Source organism: Orycteropus afer, unplaced genomic scaffold (assembly GCF_000298275.1).
Source record: "Orycteropus afer afer isolate SDZICR_OR568_19922 unplaced genomic scaffold, OryAfe1.0 scaffold00013, whole genome shotgun sequence".
In the NCBI taxonomy this organism is placed as follows: Eukaryota; Metazoa; Chordata; class Mammalia; order Tubulidentata; family Orycteropodidae; genus Orycteropus; species Orycteropus afer.
Window position 1 is genome coordinate 3,807,422 of NW_006921600.1, and position 18,073 is coordinate 3,825,494.

General features: G+C 37.2%; 1 protein-coding gene across 1 annotated transcript in view; it reads left to right on the forward strand.

The window, feature by feature from the left end:
- The window catches only part of ESRRG (estrogen related receptor gamma), a 275,113-nt gene extending 258,148 nt beyond the window's left edge, over positions 1–16,965 (forward strand). The window contains exons 6-7 of the mRNA XM_007952508.2: positions 4,444–4,713; positions 16,721–16,965. Of these exons, the coding sequence (XP_007950699.1) occupies positions 4,444–4,713; positions 16,721–16,965 (515 nt within the window). The remainder of the gene's footprint in view (positions 1–4,443; positions 4,714–16,720) is intronic.
- Positions 16,966–18,073: the final 1,108 nt, after the last annotated feature.

Below are 18,073 nucleotides of genomic sequence, written 5' to 3' on the forward strand. Positions count from 1 at the left end.
AGGTTAGAGGTTCAAACCCACATGGTGATCTGCTCCCATACAGATTGCAGCCTAGAAAATTCTGCCTTGTCACATGGGGTCTCTGTGGCTCAGAGTCAACAAACAACATCTAACAATGTCTAATAACACCTGCTGCTCAGGCATTGGAGCAGGGGAATGGTTTGTACCAGACTTCAGATCTTAGAGGTTATTCATAAAAGGCTAAATGAAACTCAGCTATTTTTAAACCCAGAAGAAATAAAAGTTATTATATGTTGTAAAGCATTGATCTTTTTCCTAGAGTTCTCCAAAAATTACACTTCCTTTAATCACTAAAATAGACTTGAGAATATTGAGCAAACTTGTCAAAACCTTCTGTGCTGTATCCATCGCCCCACACTCCCTAACTGAAAAGACACACACAAAAAAAAAAGAGAGAGAGAGAGAGAACATTTTCTTTCTTTTTATTTTATTGACAGTGAAAAGAACAAGAAAGTTAGAGTTACAGGAAGAATAGACACACACACACACACACACACACACACACCCATGGAGAGAGAAGAAACAAATTGAAGGATCAACCTAAAAAATGGAATTTCATTGCTTTTTTTGTTTAATTAAACCCTGAAGAAATATGTGAAACATCGTTATGGCTGAAAAAATTGTTCATTTGTAAATCACAGGGACAAAGGGGCCCCTATGCAACTTTAAAGTTTCCGTGCACGTAAATGTCGATAGAGTGCCTTCTCCATCATCAGCACTAAATTCACATTGATGCCTCTTTTCTTCTCTGTATTGATCCTTCCATGAGAACGTAGATTTGTATCTGTTAATTAATGCGTCCTGCAACAGCGTTTGTATTAATCAGGCAGATAAGAAAAATTGGATGCCTGTACCCTCCTGACAACCGTAAAAGTGCTGGCCCTGATAAAATCGTGGATGGACCTCAATAAAAAAGTTCCTCCTTCCACTCAATAAACTAATCATCCTGCTTTTAATTATTCGGCAGAAAGATGTGTGGAGATTGGAGAATGTGTAAATCTATTTACTAACAGCAGTGTCTGGGAGGGAGAATAGGGCTGTCACAGGGAAGTGCTGCGGGCTACACGCTCTGTCCATCTGCTGCTGCAGAAAAACTGCTGCTCACGAGCATGAAAAAGAGTGAGAAAACCAAGGCAAATTGAAAATGCCCATTTGTTTTTGCTCAGAACTTTCCAGGTGATAATTTATTTTTTTCATCCATTTAATTTTCAAAAGAACCTCTCAGTCCCGTTTTTGGGTCACGTATTTGGATTTGCATTGCACCTTCCTTTTTGGAGGAGAGTAGAAGGTTGGCCAATCTACTTCTGTAGTGATACCGCCTTGGAAACCTAAGGAGGGGTTGCTGTGAGTCAGATCCGACTCGATGGCAGTGAGCTTGGTTTTTGGCTTTTTAGAGAATGAGCAGCCTGGGTTTGTTTGTAAGTGTAACATTTCCAGAAGCAAAAGTCAAAACTACTCAGATTAGATAAGTATTCACTTCTGTATCCCTATTTAAAATATTAGTCACTATATCCCTAGTGATAAGAATATTCATTTAACCAAAAATGTTGTCGTTGTTATTTGCCACCAAGTAGGACCCGACTCATAGCGACCCCTCCTGGGGTTTCCAAGGCAGTATCACTACGGAAGTAGATTGCCCCATCTTCCTTCTGAGGAGTGGCTGGTGAGCTTGAACCTCCAGCCTTCTGGTTAGCAAGTGAAGTGCCTTAGGCACTACGCTACTAGAGCTCCTTAACGGAAAATAGCAATTTAAAAATGAGAAAAAGAAAAAACATACACAGCCAGCGCAAAGATGCCCTGTCAAGTAACATGTAAGTGGCTTGATAAACAAGGAAAGAGATACTTTACACATGCTTGACTAATCCCTTTTGAGGGAGCTCTGGTAGCATAGTGGCTAAAAGCACTTGACTGCTCACCAGAAGGCTGGCGGTTCAAACCCACCAGCCACTCCTCGGAAGGAAGGTTGGGCAATCCTACTTCCGTAGTGATACTGCCTCGGAAACCCAAGGAGGGGTCGCTATGAGTCATGGCCGACTCGACGGCAAACAACAACAACAATCCCTTTTGATGATTTTATTAAGCACTTAATGTTGCCAAAATGGCAAACCACTAGGTTTCACCAACAGGACAGAAAATTCTTTTCTTGTCTTGCTGCATTGTAGTTTCAGTATTATGTGGGATATGAGCAGTTTGATATGAATACAAACAACAGTGATGATAAGCTGGTGTCTAAGAAGGTGCAGCAGCCAGTGGATATTTATATTGTAATAGGGGCAGTGGAGTCTAGAACAAGGAGAGTACTAGTAAAGTTGGAGCTCTGGTGGTGCAGTGCCTAAGGCATTTGACTGCTAACCAGAAGGCTGGCAGTTCAAACCCACCAGCCACTCCTTGGAAGGAAGAAGGGGAAATCTACTTCCATAATGATATTGCCTCGGGAACCCACGGAAGGGTCGCTATGAGTTGGGGCCGACTTGAGGGCACATTGCAACAACAACAAAAACTAGTAAAGTTAGATTCTTTAAGTTGCATTATTAAAGTTTCTCTGCACTTTTGTAGAATTACTGTAGAATTCTCTGCAGGACCGTAAGTTATGGTACCATTATCTCCAGATACGATGAGAGTGGGTCATCACTCACGGACTTCATGAGTATACCCTTGGAAATATAAGAGAAGTTTTTTTAAAAAAAAACATTTCTTTTGTAGGGCTCTTGGGAAAAAAAGTCAGGCTGATAATGAGGTACCTTCACTGAATTCTTTTCAGAATCTAGATTTTGTTGCTCTGAGATGTAAATATATTAGATCTTTACTCCTAAGCAGGTTTAATTGTACTACTTTGCCCTTCTCTATTGAGCAATGTTTCTTTTTATTATTTATTTATTTATTTGCTATATTGTTTGAAGCTCAGAAGGATTTAAACATGTATGTATGCATGCAGCAAGATTTGCAGTAAAGAATTGAAGCAGCCATGCAGCAGTTTCAGATACAAATAATACAAAATATGGCTACACTTATTGAACGCATGTTATAAATTAGTATTTGTTGTTGTTGTTATGTGCCTTCCAGTCGCCCCTGATTCATAGCAACCGCTCCTTGGGTTTTCGAGGCAGTATCACTACAGAAGTAGGATTGCCCAACCCTCCTTTCAAGAAGTGGCTGGTGGGTTTGAACCGCCAGCCTTCTGGTTAGCAGTCAAGTGCCTTAGGCACTATGCTACCAGAGATGGGCATTATTATATAGATGCCAAGTGCAAAAAAGTAAGGCACAAGTAAATTGTCTTACTCAAGGTGAAACACCCAGTAGTAACTCAGTGGAGCCAATATTTACCTTCAGGATCTGGCTCTGTTCACTTCCTTTCCAATACACTCTGTTATCTTCATATTTAACAGTATAGATAACTGGATATTCACAACAAGAATAAGAAGCCATGGTGCTGCAACAGTTAAGTGCTTGACTGCTAACGGAAAGGTTGGCGGTTCAAACTCACCCAGGAACCCTGCAGGAGAAAGACCTGATGATCTCTTGCTTTAAAGATTAAAACCTTCAATCACAGCAACACTCTAGGTCAGAGTAGAACTTTCCATAGGATTTCCAAGACGGTGATCTTTATGGAAGGAGACTGCCATATATTTCTCCCAAGAAGCATCTGGTGGGTTTGAACCACCAGGTCTTCAGTTAGCAGCCCAGTGCTTAACCACTGTGCCACCACTGCTCCCTATGGGACAGTTCAACTCTGTCACATGGGGTCGTTGAGTCAAACTGACTTGAAGGCACTTAAAAACAACAAGAAGAATGAATTGTGGCTTTTCTATTTAGTAGGAAGGACTGGGCTGTTAAATATTCTGTTTTATTTTACACGAGTAAATGACCATTTGAAAAAAGAAATTCAAATTAAATGTCAGTGGGAGCAAAAATATCCAAATAAGATGGCTCTTTTATTTGTAAGAGCACGCATTATCCACTGTTGCTTGTGACTAATACAGAAAATGTTTCCAAATTGCACTTCACTGTTGGTCTCCATTTGTTTTCCTTTGTTTTGTACTTTTATTTACTTTGATATTGTTTAACAATGTTCATTGTACAGATTAGATCGCTGAAAATCTGGCTTCCTATACATTTACAAAAACTTCAGCCAGAAATCAGATATTTAAAGATGGCATGGTAATTTCTTCTCAAATGAAAGACAAGACTACTTCTCTGTTATTGTCCCCTCAGGCATATATCTACCACAAACAGACTGAAGCTGTTTTGTGTCTTATACTTTGCCACTGATCACAAAGTGATCAGTGGAAACTTGAAGAGCTTCTAATCAATGCTCAGCACACTTTTGAGCACTGATGTAGAAGACAAAGACCATAAGAAACTAATGTTGCTTTATGAAATTATGGCTTTACAATAATTTGATCTGCCCATTTTCCCATGCAGGCTTCTCCACTCTGTCCCTGGCGGACCAGATGAGTCTTCTGCAGAGTGCTTGGATGGAAATTTTGATCCTTGGTGTCGTATACCGATCCCTTTCGTTTGAGGATGAACTTGTCTATGCAGACGATTATATAATGGATGAAGACCAGTCCAAATTAGCAGGCCTTCTTGACCTAAATAATGCTATCCTGCAGCTGGTAAAGAAATACAAGAGCATGAAGCTGGAGAAAGAAGAATTTGTCACCCTCAAAGCTATAGCGCTTGCTAATTCAGGTTGGCATATTGACATGGTCGTTGTTACATATTTTAGTATGTCAGTTTTACTCCTTCCCTTAACTCTTTCTTCAGGGATTTGCGAGCCCCAGTTTGCAAATTCTTAAGAGTCAGTGAAATTATAATCATTTTAGCTTTCTCGTGAAAAGTGAAAAATAAACATAGAGGGAATTATTTTTATTTTACTTGCTTCTTGAAAGCTGTGAAGCTTCTCCCACCTTAATGCATTTACCAATTTGGACCAGAGCAGAGAAAAACTTTTTTTGAAGGAGCAATAATGGGCACTCTCATGACAAAATTAGCTCCATTATGTTTTATGCACAAATCAGAATAAGTGTGAGCTATGAATACACACAAAACATTTTCCCCTCAAAGATGCTAATTATGCAATTAGGAAAATATATTTAGTGTTGTTGTTAATTTTAACTATCAAAGAATCCTGTTTTCTTATTTTCTAGAATTCTCTAAGCAGTAAGTTTTTGCTGGGGGAGTATTTCTCTCAAAGGCACAATGTATGCAGCAAAGGTTAAGAATTATGGGAATACATTTTCCTTGCATTTGAACTGAAATGTGCTAAAATAGGGAGCAACCTCTGATAAGTAAAAATCGTTGGTGCTTTGTTGTTTTTTCCCTTTGTGCCTCTCTCCTAATGCTTTATTGTAGTCTTAAGTCTCTTTCAGCATTTGCATAAAGTTCAGGATAGATCCTCCTTAATGACGTGCCGATCATTAGATACCTGCGTGTCAATAACATGCTCTGATGCTGTGTACCATTGACAGTCACACCGTGCCCCTCCATCTGCTTTTGTTTTGACCCTATCTTTGAACTTTATCTTGGTTGCCAGCCAGTAGTTTTCCCTTTAATTACAAGAAGGAAACTGTCAATAAAATCTGTTAAATGGGATGCAATGAGTGGCTTGAATGGGCGGACAGCTATTTGTTCAAATTCTGCAGCATTCAAGGTATTGACAGTTTGTTTTCTGGGGCCATATGTGACGATCAATCTCAGGCTGGGCTCAGCCGCGCTGAAAAATGAAAAACCAGATTGCTTTTGCTTACTTGTGGATGACGACTTTGTGATTTGGCTCAGACCTAGTGAGATGAGACCTTCTGCCCAAATTGCCCCCATGAGAGCCAGGGGCGCGTGACTGTTTTTAGAAATAATTTTTAATTGATTTTGTAATTAACAGTTCATCTACAATATTGATGCATGAATCCTTGGACTGATAGGAGGGAAATTGTTTTCAACAATGAAGTTGTACTTTTCTATTTGTCTTCATAATGGAGTCTAGCATTTCATGCTTTTAATTGGGAACATAACCAACCCCACCATACCACTCATCCCTCTTTTTTCACTTCTCTGTGAAGATGTGAAATATGATTACTTAAGAAAAATGGCATTGTTGTTATAAACCCTCAAGAACCTCTTCTGCTCTCTAAAAGATCAAAGTGAGATGGGATTGAGTTTTTCTAGGAGGTTATTAGTTTGCATGAACTTCACACTTTAACAGCTCTCATAGTCAGGTAAAAGATTTTGCAGTAGTAATTTTGGGAAGATTATTTTTGTTTGCTGATTAAAAAATGATTCTAATTTAAAATATTTACCAATACTAGTTATTCAGTTAACTATTTTTAAATACAGCAAGCAAGTCATATCTTTTACCTTGTGTTCCAAGTTGCTTTCTTTTAATTTATTAACTAATTATAAATGCTGAGTAATGCTAAAACTTTATCAGAATCTTTTGGATGTTAGCTTCAGGCTTTATGAATATGTATTATATTGCCAAGTACCTGAATTAATTACTAGCAGTATTTCTGTCTTTGTTGTTTAGAAATATAATCATTAATATTTTTTATATATAAATATTCTAATCCCACATGCCCTGCTGTTTAGGGAAGGAAATGACCTGCTTTAAAGCAGTGATTGAGGATTAGAAAATCTTTGTTTCAAGAACAAGTTACTTTCTGGTTTTTGTTTAAAGCCAGAAATAGTTAAAAAGCTTTTCTTTTATCGTTATATGTAGTTGAGTAACATTACTTTTTCATGGAAAATTTCTCTACATCACAAAATTTACCTGCAATAGTAATTCTAACATTCTTTTAGCTTCTTCTCACTACTCTGTCTCTCAATCTCTATCTCTCTCTCTCTCTCTCTCTCTCTCTCTGTGTGTATTGAATTAGAGTCCATACTAGAGGAGAAATAAGTAAGTAGTGTAAGGATTATTTTAATCTCAAAGCTGTGCCACCTTTCCTGTGTTGTTTAAATATGGCTTTCTCTCACCCACCTACCCCTAAACCCCACCATTTGAACTTGGAATCAACCACACAGAAAGTCCTTTTCTTTGATACTATAAATATGATGCTGTATTATTCCATTTTTTCAACCATTATTTGGAAGACAGCAATAAAGTTGTCAATTCAAGCTTGCTTAGATCCAGTGTAGCTTTCCTAAACTGCTGATAAACACATCAGGGCATATTCTGATGCTGCTCATATATCCTCTAAAAAGTTCCTAAATGTTCTTTTAATATTTAAGGATTTCAGATTATCATAGGTAACTTTTTGTGCAAATATTTAAGACAGCTCTGGTAGCATAGTACCTAAGGCACTTGACTGCTAACCAGAAGGTTGGTGGTTCAAACCCACCAGCCACTCCTTGGAAGGAAGATGGGGCAATCTACTTCCGTAGTAATACTGCCTAGGAAACCCAAGGAGGGGTCACTATGAGTTGAGTCTGACTCGATGGCACATAACAACAACAACATGTTATTTATATAGGTGTATTAGCTTTCCTTTTATGGCTGAAGGTGTTAACAACCATTGTTTCATTTATCTAAATTATCAGCTTATTTTAAGCATCTATCTTTTTCAATAATTATAAATGTTGTGCTTATGCTTAGGAAATAGAAAATTGGCTTCCTGGTCATGGCTGTCATATTTTTGGTGCCTATGTTTCTGTCATATGTGAATGTAGGAACACTTGCAAAACCAGAGCACCACTAGGAGTATGTTCCTTATAATCAAGTATATAGTCAAAGAAACAACATATCATGAACTGATTCTGCAGATTTCACATTCAAATATCTAAAAACATTTTGACTACTATTAATAGTGCTGCAGTGAACATTGGTGTACAAATTTCTGTCTGAGTCTCTACTTTCAAGTCTTTTGTGTATAAACCTAGGAGTGGAATTGTTGAATCATATGGTAGTTCTATTTTTAGTTTTTTTAAGAAACCACCACACTATTTTCCACAACAGCTATACCATTTTGCATTCATGCCAGCAATGGGTTAAGGTTCCAATTTCTCCACATCCTTGCCAGCATTTGTTATTGTCTGTCTTTTGATGTTTTTAATCTTAGCCAGCCTAGTGGGAATGAAATGGTATCTCATTGTGGTTTTGATTTGTATCTCTCTGATGCTAATGACACTGAGCGTCTTTTCATGCGTTTGGTGGCCATTTGAATGTTCTCTTTGATAAAATGTCTATTCAAATCCTTTGCCCATTTTTGATTGGGTTGACATTTTGTTGTAAAGTTGTTGAAATTTGTTTTATATGTTTTGGTTATTAGATTTTTGTTGGATAACTGAATGCCCATAAACAGATGAATATTTAAATAAAATGTGGTACATATATACAGTGGGATTCTGCTCCACCAATAGGAAAAATGAAGTCTTGATGCATGCTACAACATGGATGGAGCTGCAAGGTGTTATGCTGAGTGAAACAAGTCAACCACAAAAGAACAAATATTATGACCTTGTTTATGTAAAAAGATAAGAAAAGGCAAATGCATTGAGAACAGACTTTATTAGGTGTTTATTAGCAACAGGAGCTCTGGTGGCTTAGTGCCTAAGGCATTTGACTGCCAACCAGAAGGCTGGCGGTTCAAACCCACCAGCCACTCCTTGGAAGGAAGCTTGGGCAATCTACTGCCATAGAGATACCACATCGGAAAATGGTGATGGAAATGTCACATTGATTAGAGTAGGGTTGTACAACCAATTATTGTAATTGTTGTCAATAAACTGTACACCTTTCAAAAGTTGAATTGACAAAACTGTATAATTAGATATATTTACAACAACGACAGAAAAAAAAAAAAAAAAACAGTAGCTGCGCTTATGTACAACCAAAATCCTCATGAGATTTGGTTTCGTAATTTGGAGCTTCAGAGTCATGGCATCATGGGACATCCCAGTTAAGTGGCCTAATAACATAGTTAGTTCTTCTGTTCTACCTCCTAGTTGGTATCATAAAGTCTTGGGTCCTAAAAGCTAGCAAATGGTCATCCAAGGCATAATAATTGGTCTCTATTTGCCTAGAGCAACAGAGGAAGAAGGAATGTTGGTCATAAAAGGAGAATGTGGAATGTGTTGGTAATTACCTCCTTGAACAACTGACTCCTTTGTCATGAAACCAAAAAAAAAGCTGAATAATGCCCAGCTACCATTACTGGACATTTTGATCCGAAATTCCAAAGAAGAATCTTAGTAGGGGGGAAATATAGAACAGAATTTCAAATTCTCATGAACTCCCGACTTCCTGGAGCCACAGAAGTTGGATGAACCCCTGAACTGTTGCCCTGAGATAATCTTTAAACCTTAAACCAAAAATATACCCTTGAGTCTTCTTAAAACCAAACAATAGTTTGGCTTAACTAGTAAGAAAAGTCTGCTTTGAGCATCATACCCTTTTATGAACTATCTATAGGGCATCAAATTGACAAAAGCAACATGAAAGATTAGATGAGAGCCTTATGGGGCAGTGAATTTATGTTAATGGGGAAGGAACAACTCTGAAAAAGAGTGTGAGAATGGTTGCACAACTTGAAGAATGTAATCAGTGTCACTATGTGGTATATATAGAAACTGTTGGATTGTCTTTTTTGTTGCATATAGTCTCAGTAACAACAACAAAATAAATAAAAGTTTTAAAAATATATATGAAAACCCTCAGATAATAATTCTAATTATTTTTGAAGGCTCACTTAAGTTATGTATTGTCTTAATACTAGCAACCTCTTAGGTAATATTTGGATGCCTGATAGTCTCTGTCAGAAGGAAGACTGGGCAATCTACTTCAGTAAAGATTTACTGCTTCGGAAACCCAAAGGGGGTTGCTATGAGTCAGAATCAACTTGATGGCAGTGAGTTTAGTTTTCTTTGGTGATACTCTCTATGAGGTTGTATTTAAAAAGCATACTCTGGGCCACAATTTTAGCATTGTAATTGTAGTTGTTAGTTGCCATCAAGTCAGTTTCAACTCATGATGACCCCATGCATTCAGAATAGAATTGCTACATAGAGTTTCCAAGGCTATGACCTTCCAGAAGGAGATAACAAGTCTTTTCTTCTCAGGTGCCACCAACCTCTTGGCTAGTAGATAAGAGCTTAACTGTTTGCCTCACCCAGTGACTCCTTTGTAATTGTTCACTCCTGGGATTCTCAAATATACACGGACTGGTTAGACTGATGCCTAGAATTCTTCCATATTGGACATTATATGGGAGCTCTGGTGGCATAGTGCCTAGGGCACTTGACTGCTAACCAGAAGGCTGGCAGTTCAAACCCACCAACCAGCTCCTTGGAAGGAAAGTTGGGCAATCTACTTCCATAGTGATAGCATCTCAGAAACCCAAGGAGGGGTCGCTATGAGTCAGATCCAACTGGATGGCAGTGAGGGTTTTTTGTTTTTGTTTTTGTTTTTTTGTAATTATTTTTATCTCTTTATTGGAGAATGTAGTGAAATACTACTACAAATATTTGGGGTAAGATTATATCATGGGAATCTTTGCTCTTGATTGGTTCTATTGACTCATATCTAAGAATTTGTTTGAAACTATTATCACCAGCCAAAAGTAGCACTTTCATTTTTATATACTGTAAGATTAAAAGGAGCCTTGATGATGCAGTGGTTAAGCACTCAGAAGCTACCTGAAAGATCATCAGTTTGAACCCACCAGCCACTCAGTGGGAGAAAGAGGTGGCAATCTGCGCCTGTAAAGATTTATAGCTTTTGAAATCGCATGGGGCAGTTCTACTCTGTCCTGTAGGGTTGCTATGAGTTAGAATCAACTTAACTACAATTTTTTTTGGGGGGCAGGGGTAAGAAGATTAAAAACAGTTTAAGATTTTGAATCATTTTTATCCTGATTCTCTTTTATCCAAGTCAATAAGACCTTACAGCTGCATACCTGCATATTACATCCCAAGCATTGTCACCTGACCTCACCCAAAATTTGTAGCTGTGAGAGCCCAAGATATTAAGGAATAAACAGAATCTAAGTGCTAAAAGTCAAGTTTCTTTTTACTTCTGCACAGTATTTCTGGAAAATGGCATCTTTTAATGTAAAGCCACAGTTTATATTTTGGTCATCAGTTTTAAATTGCAACTGATTATAACCTCCTCAAAAGGTAACAAATATCATATCTTGACTTTTGTAGTCATCACTTCCTTGTATTTCTTTATGGTTTCATCACTAAATAGCTACCCCTAGACTTAGTCTCACCCACTTACCAAAAAATAATAATAATAATAATAATAAAATTTCTTATGGCTTTTTAAGTATCCTTTAATCTACAAGTTCCTCCTCTATGTTCATTTTCTTCCAGTTTATCTGTTGGAGAACTCAGGGCATTTGGCCTACAGAGTTCCCACCAACTAGATTTTGCAGATTGTGTGTTCCTGGAACAGTTCATCATGTTCCTCTGCTTTTTTTCCACTTCCTGCAAATTGGCAGCTGGATCCAGAGGCTTAATCAGATTCAGCTTCTATCCCTATGGTAGCTGTAGGTGGTATGTTGCTCATCGGGAGGCACAAAGTGCCGGTTTCTCTCTATTTTTGTGATATTAGCAGTGTTGCTCATTGTCTAAACCCACTAATCAATGTGAGTTGCAAAATGGTAATTAGTAAACTTAACCATTTCTTTTCATTCACATGTATAAAGTGATACATGGTCTGCTTATGTAAATATTACACCCTTGGAAACCCTGTGGGGAAATTCATTACCACCTTGGAAGTCCTATGGGGATGCTCTACTCTGTCCTATGTTTTTTTATTATTTTTTATTATTGTGATTTGGGTGAAGATTTACAGAGCAAATTCACTTTCCATACAGCAGTTCACATATACTTTGTCTCATGACATTGCACTCTGTCCTATGTTGTTGTTATGTGCCATCGAGTTGGACACGATTCATAGTGACCCCACCTTGGGTTTCCGAGACAGTATCACTACGGAAGTAGATTGCCCCATCTACCTTCTGAGGAGTGGCTGGTGGGTTTGAACTGCCAGCCTTCTGGTTAGCAGTCAAGTGCTTTAGGCACTATGCTACCAGAGTTCCCTATAGGGTCATTGTAAATCAAAAATCAACTCAATGGCAAAGGATTATTTATGTTAATAAAGAGCCAACTTGCCATTTGGTCCACCAGTGTTCTTTAATACTAACCCATCCCCCACCAGCTGACTGTAACCCAGAGGATCATTCTGTTAGACACTGCATATTAGAATTTGAAGGCACAAATTCCCTTTTAAAGAATAGGCTTTTGCTAACTTTTTGGTCCTTTCTATCATTTTCTGTTCATACTTTTATGATTATGATGGGAATTATATTAGCTTACCCTTATTACACCTCTTCATGCAGGCTATTTAAAAACACCAAAGGAAATCAATACCTTGTGTTCTACAGAAGAGGTTCCTCTTCGTGTGGTAGATGTTTTGCACTAGACTTCACTCTAGATATATTTTGTGTACTTCTTATAATCAACATTATCATCAAAATGAGATTTGATACCATTGAGAGAATATTGGCAAAAATGAATTACAAGTCCTGAACACAATTTTCAAGTAGATTGGGTGTTTTCTTCAGTAGCTATGCCCAGGCCCACAGTGATTAATATTTTCATTATAGAGAAGGGCAGTGTTTTATTCCAGGTAAGATCTAAAATAAAATGTTCTTTTGCAATGCCTCTAAATCTCATTGGATTTTATAGCTTCGAGTGCAAGGATATTAACTACTTCCCCAAAATAAATGATCTGAACTGGATACATTCCTTTAGGATTCCTCGTCACAGAGTAAAAACTATGGGAAGTTGCAAAAGCATTCTTTTTGTTTATTAGGGTTTGAAATATAAAGAAATGGTGAAAAATATTTGTATCATTCGAGCTTTAGTTATTTTTTTAAAAAACCTGACTCCTTGAGAATAGTGTTTGTCTGTCTTATTGTATAGGTCAGTAGTTCTCAACTTTGCCTGGGCAGTGGAATCAGCTAGGTTTTTTAAAATAATGATGTCCTGGACCTACCCCCAATATTCATATTTAATAGATACGGAGGTGGTTTCAAGCACACAAATTTTTTTTTTAACAATTCACCTGGTGAATTTAATGTCCAGCTTAGCCTGTCTAGTTAGTTGGTAAACTGATGATTCCGTTACTAAGTTTAGCTGCTTCCTACTAGTACAAATCCTGGGATTTCTTTTAAAACATGAAATTAAAAAGAAATCACCAATAACAGCCAAAGCTAAATAATTACATAAACCGTTCTGTTGAGCCTAGCATAAGCCTATAAATTTAGGCAAAAGAACAAAACAAAGATTAAAGCTACAGAGCCAGAACTTGAACTAGGATCCCTAATGGAGATTAATATTTTCTTCACCAGTCTGCCAGCTGAATCATGGTCTAATTAAATAGTTCAGATTTAGTGAGTTTGCATTTAAAGTATTAGCAGATCCGAGAATGGGTAAAGCTAAGATGAGTTAGAATCTTTTCTGTAAATGGGAAGTTAAATTATCATAGTAATTTGATTAAATCATTTTTAAATCTCTCAAGCTAAATCACAGTCTTTAAAGAATAGTTTGAAGTCTTAATTGCTGTTTGTGAGCATATCTCTCTGCTATTTGTTCTCGCCTCATTTCCTGTGACATCCTATAATATATCTCCTGCTGGGCAAGACTAGTAGGAAAGAAAGGGCTTGGGTTGGGAGCTGAGGTGGCAGCTGACTTCAAGCTTAAAGGTCTGCCATGTGGAAGAAGTAAATTTTTCCCATATTGCTTCAGTTGTTAAAACCAGGACCAAAGCATGAAGTTAGAGACAAATCTGGGTAAAATATGAAGAAAACCTTTCTAATAAGTAGTTCTGTTCCTTTGTAAGGTAGAGTATTCAACCTGTCTTCATTAGGAATGTTATAGAGAAGATTCCTGAAATAATAGAAGATTGAACCAGATGAACTCAAAGGACTATTTCAACCCATGAAAGAATTAATGTCATGCCTCAATATACATTCTAGCATAATTTGAGTCAAAGAAACATGAGTTTAAGCCTGGCTTGGACTCTAGCTATCTGTTTGCCTTGGAAAAGTCACTAAACTCTCCTATCATTTGTTTTCTTCTTTGTAAAGTATAGAACTAGTGCTGTGAACTTTGCAGGGTAGATAGGACATGCAATGAGGCAATGTTCATGAAGTACTTACCAGAGACCCTACCCAATGTAGGTGCTTTGCTGTTGTTAGATTCCATTGAGTTGGTTTCATCTCATAGCAACACTAGATACAACAAGATATAACGCTGCCCGATCTTGTGCTGTCCTCACAATTGTTGCTATGCTTGAGCCCATTGTTGCATCTACTGTGCCAGTCCATCTTCTTGAGGATTTTCCTCTTTTTTTTTTTTTTTTTTTACTTGTTGCCCCTCCACTCTAGCAGGCATGATATATTCTCCAGGGACTTGGCCCTCCAGATCCCATGACCAAAGTATGAGAGACAAAAATCTCACCATCCACACACTCCTAAAGATCAAAGACTACAGTTTTCAGTATGAATTACACCTTGCCACAAAGGAGAAACAAACAAACAAACAAAAAAATCCTCACAGCTGGACCAAAAGCAACATCATGATAAATGGAGAAAAGATTGAAATTGTCAAGGGTATAGATGCTTAATGTCTTGCATTTCTATGATGTACATACTTATTCAGCTTATTATTTTAATCTGCTTGGAGGGGGGAAACCTTGTTTTGTTTATTTATTTATGTCTCTGTAAAGAATGCGGTTCTGATTTTTCTGATCAGTTTTCACTTACACTCCTTAGCTTTAGTCCCAGGATACATTGGGCAAATCTACCTTATCTCCCTTCCCATATGAACACGGTTCTTACTGCAATCTTTTGTGTACTTAGAGACACAGCTCCTCCATGCCCATCATTTTTCCTTCAAACAACATCTAAGTGCAAAAAAGAGAAAGAAAAAATGTCAGAGCATGTTGTTGTCATCCCTATGATGGATTTTCCATCACTATCATTACCAACCTTTAGACAAGTTTGAAAATTATGTGTTTCTAGAAGAAAGCACCATATGAAATGAATGAGATTGCCATGTTGAAAGGAACGAGACTGGAGATAACCCTAGGAAGAAACTATTCACAGGGAAAGGTTAGGGTATATGTTGTGGAGTGCCTTGAGTTTTCTACTCCAGGACACCACTATCAAACATTTCCAACTCTGAAGAATTCCTTCTTTGGGTTCTACTAGTAGAAATTAGATCATGAGCAGTGTAGTACAGTATTGTATAGTACAGTATAGTATAGTATAGTAACAACTATATTCCAAATTTTGTAGAAGAATGTTTCTATAACCCTGTAATATAAACAGGGGTTAATTCACCAAGGATGTAGTAAAATGATTGAAGAAAATGTGAAAGAAAAAATAATAAATATAAAGGAATTTAAATAGCATGTGACTTGCTATTTTAATTACTTTGCCATATTTTTTATTATATGTTTAGCCACTTGATTTTAAATTACGTTCCTCTCTCTTTGGTGTGTGTGATCCAATATTTGAATTGTATGAAAGATTAGGCTAACTACATATATTTTAGAGCTCTGCATTCTCAGAGAAGTAGAATTATTAAACATGAAGAATCCCCCAAAGACTCCATTATGTGTAATTAACAGATAAACTGTCATCAGAATCAATAAAACGTGCTAAATGATTCAAACTTGTATATAATTAAGTGTCTGTTTTAGAGCTAGAGCTGTAACTCCCCCCCCACACACACATCTTACATTTCTCTCAAGAATAATTGTCAACCCTGTTAACCCTTTCTTTGCTTGATTGAAATAGATTTTAAATTAGTCATTTCAGGGCAAAGTTCACCTTCACAAATGTGAAAACTATTTCAGAACTCAATAATCTAAAGATGCCTTTTTTTTTATTATTTTAAGGAAAGAGGCAGGCTATATAAGGACACTTTAGTGAACTGTACCCTAAAGAATCCTGAAAGGATAGTGCTTTGTTGTGATTTCTGCAGATCACAACTGAACATAGCGCTAGATTCAATGTATTGACATGGAATTCTTATGATCTTGATCATCACCTTTTTTCCCCCTGTGAGAAATGTGATCATCTTGAGGAAAATATCAGGATTTGAGACAACTTTTATCTCACAACATTTAGAACAATGCTATTACGTTGAACACATTCTACAACTGTTTGTTGAATGAATGAGTAAATATATAAATGAATGAGTTAGTGAATAAAATAGCCAATATTGTAATCTTTTAGCAGAAAGCCTTCTCTAGCTCAGTTCTTAGGAGAGAAAATCATACAAGGTTTAAATAATAGATCTTTTATAATAATTCTCAATTAGTACTAGAAATGATCTGATTTTGGGGGGAAAATACATATGTTAGAAATGTGAGACTCTAAACAAATTACATTATAAAGACCTTGTTGTTGGTAGGTGCCATTGAGCTGATTTATAACAATCCTATCTGACAGAGTAGGACTATCTCATTGGTTTTCCTAGATTTTAATCTTTATGGGAGCAGATCACTAGGTCTTTTCTCCCATGGAGCGCAGAGCAGCCGTTAGGTTCAAACCACCAACCTTTTGGTAGGCAGCCAAGTACTTAGACTTAGAAGAGTTCAAAAATAATATTTATCTTTCATCAATCTTATCTATAAAAGTTTATTACTATTCACATTCTGATTTTTATTTTCTGCTTTATTTCACAGACTCCATGCACATAGAAGATGTGGAGGCTGTTCAGAAGCTTCAGGATGTTTTACATGAGGCCCTGCAGGATTATGAGGCCGGCCAGCACATGGAAGACCCTCGTCGAGCTGGCAAGATGCTGATGACGCTGCCACTCCTGAGGCAGACCTCTACCAAGGCTGTGCAGCATTTCTACAACATCAAACTAGAAGGCAAAGTCCCCATGCACAAACTTTTTTTGGAAATGCTGGAGGCCAAGGTCTGACTAAAAGTTTCCTGGGCCTTCCCGTCCTGCACGCTGAAAAAGGGAAAATAAACCCAAGAGTGATGTCGAAGAAATTTAGTATTTAGTTAACAACATCAAAATCAACAAAGACTGCACTGATCGCTTAGCAGCAAGACTATGAAGCAGCTTTCAGATGCCTCCATATCTTTCTGATGAGTTTCTTTCTACCTTATCTCTCATCATCTTTTTTTATATCTCTTCCTCTTTACTTCTCCCTCCTTTCTTCACTCTCTCCCTCATTCCTTGGCTTTCTTAATTAATAGTTTCCATTCATTTTCATTTCCTTCCTTTCTTCCTTCCTTCATCCTTCCATCCCTTCTTCCCTTCCTTCCTTCTCTTCTTTCCTTTCCTTTTTCCTTTCCTCTACTCTTCTTTCTCTTTTCTCTCACTCTCTTTCTTTCTTCTCAATTTTAAATAGCTCTAGTTAGAAGAAAATGTTCCTTTCCTTTCCTTCCTTCTGCTGCTGAACTTTTATAAGAGGTCTCTAACTGAAGAGAGATGGAAGCCAGCCCTGCCAAAGGATGGAGATCCATAATATGGATACCAGTGAACTTAATTGTGAACCATAACATCCCCAATGACTAAGGAATCAAAGAGAGAGAACTGACGTACATAAAAGTACAGTGCAACATAAAGGAATTGACTAAGTGCAGTATTAGATTTCATGGGAGCAGCCTCTAATTGGGCAACTTAAGCAACGTTGCATCGGCTGCTTCTTATCATTGCTTTTCCATCTAGATCAGTTACAGCCATTTGATTCCTTAATTGTTTTTTCAAGTCTTCCAGGTATTTGTTAGTTTAGCTACTATGTAACTTTTTCAGGGAATAGTTTAAGCTTTATTCATTCATGCAATACTAAAGAGAAATAAGAATACTGCAATTTTGTGCTGGCTTTGGACATTTATGAACAATAATGAAGGACAAATGAATCCTGAAGGAAGATTTTTAAAAATGTTTTGTTTCTTCTTACAAATGGAGATTTTTTTGTACCAGCTTTACCACTTTTCAGCCATTTATTAATATGGGAATTTAACTTACTCAAGCAATAGTTGAAGGGAAGGTGCATATTATCACGGATGCAATTTAT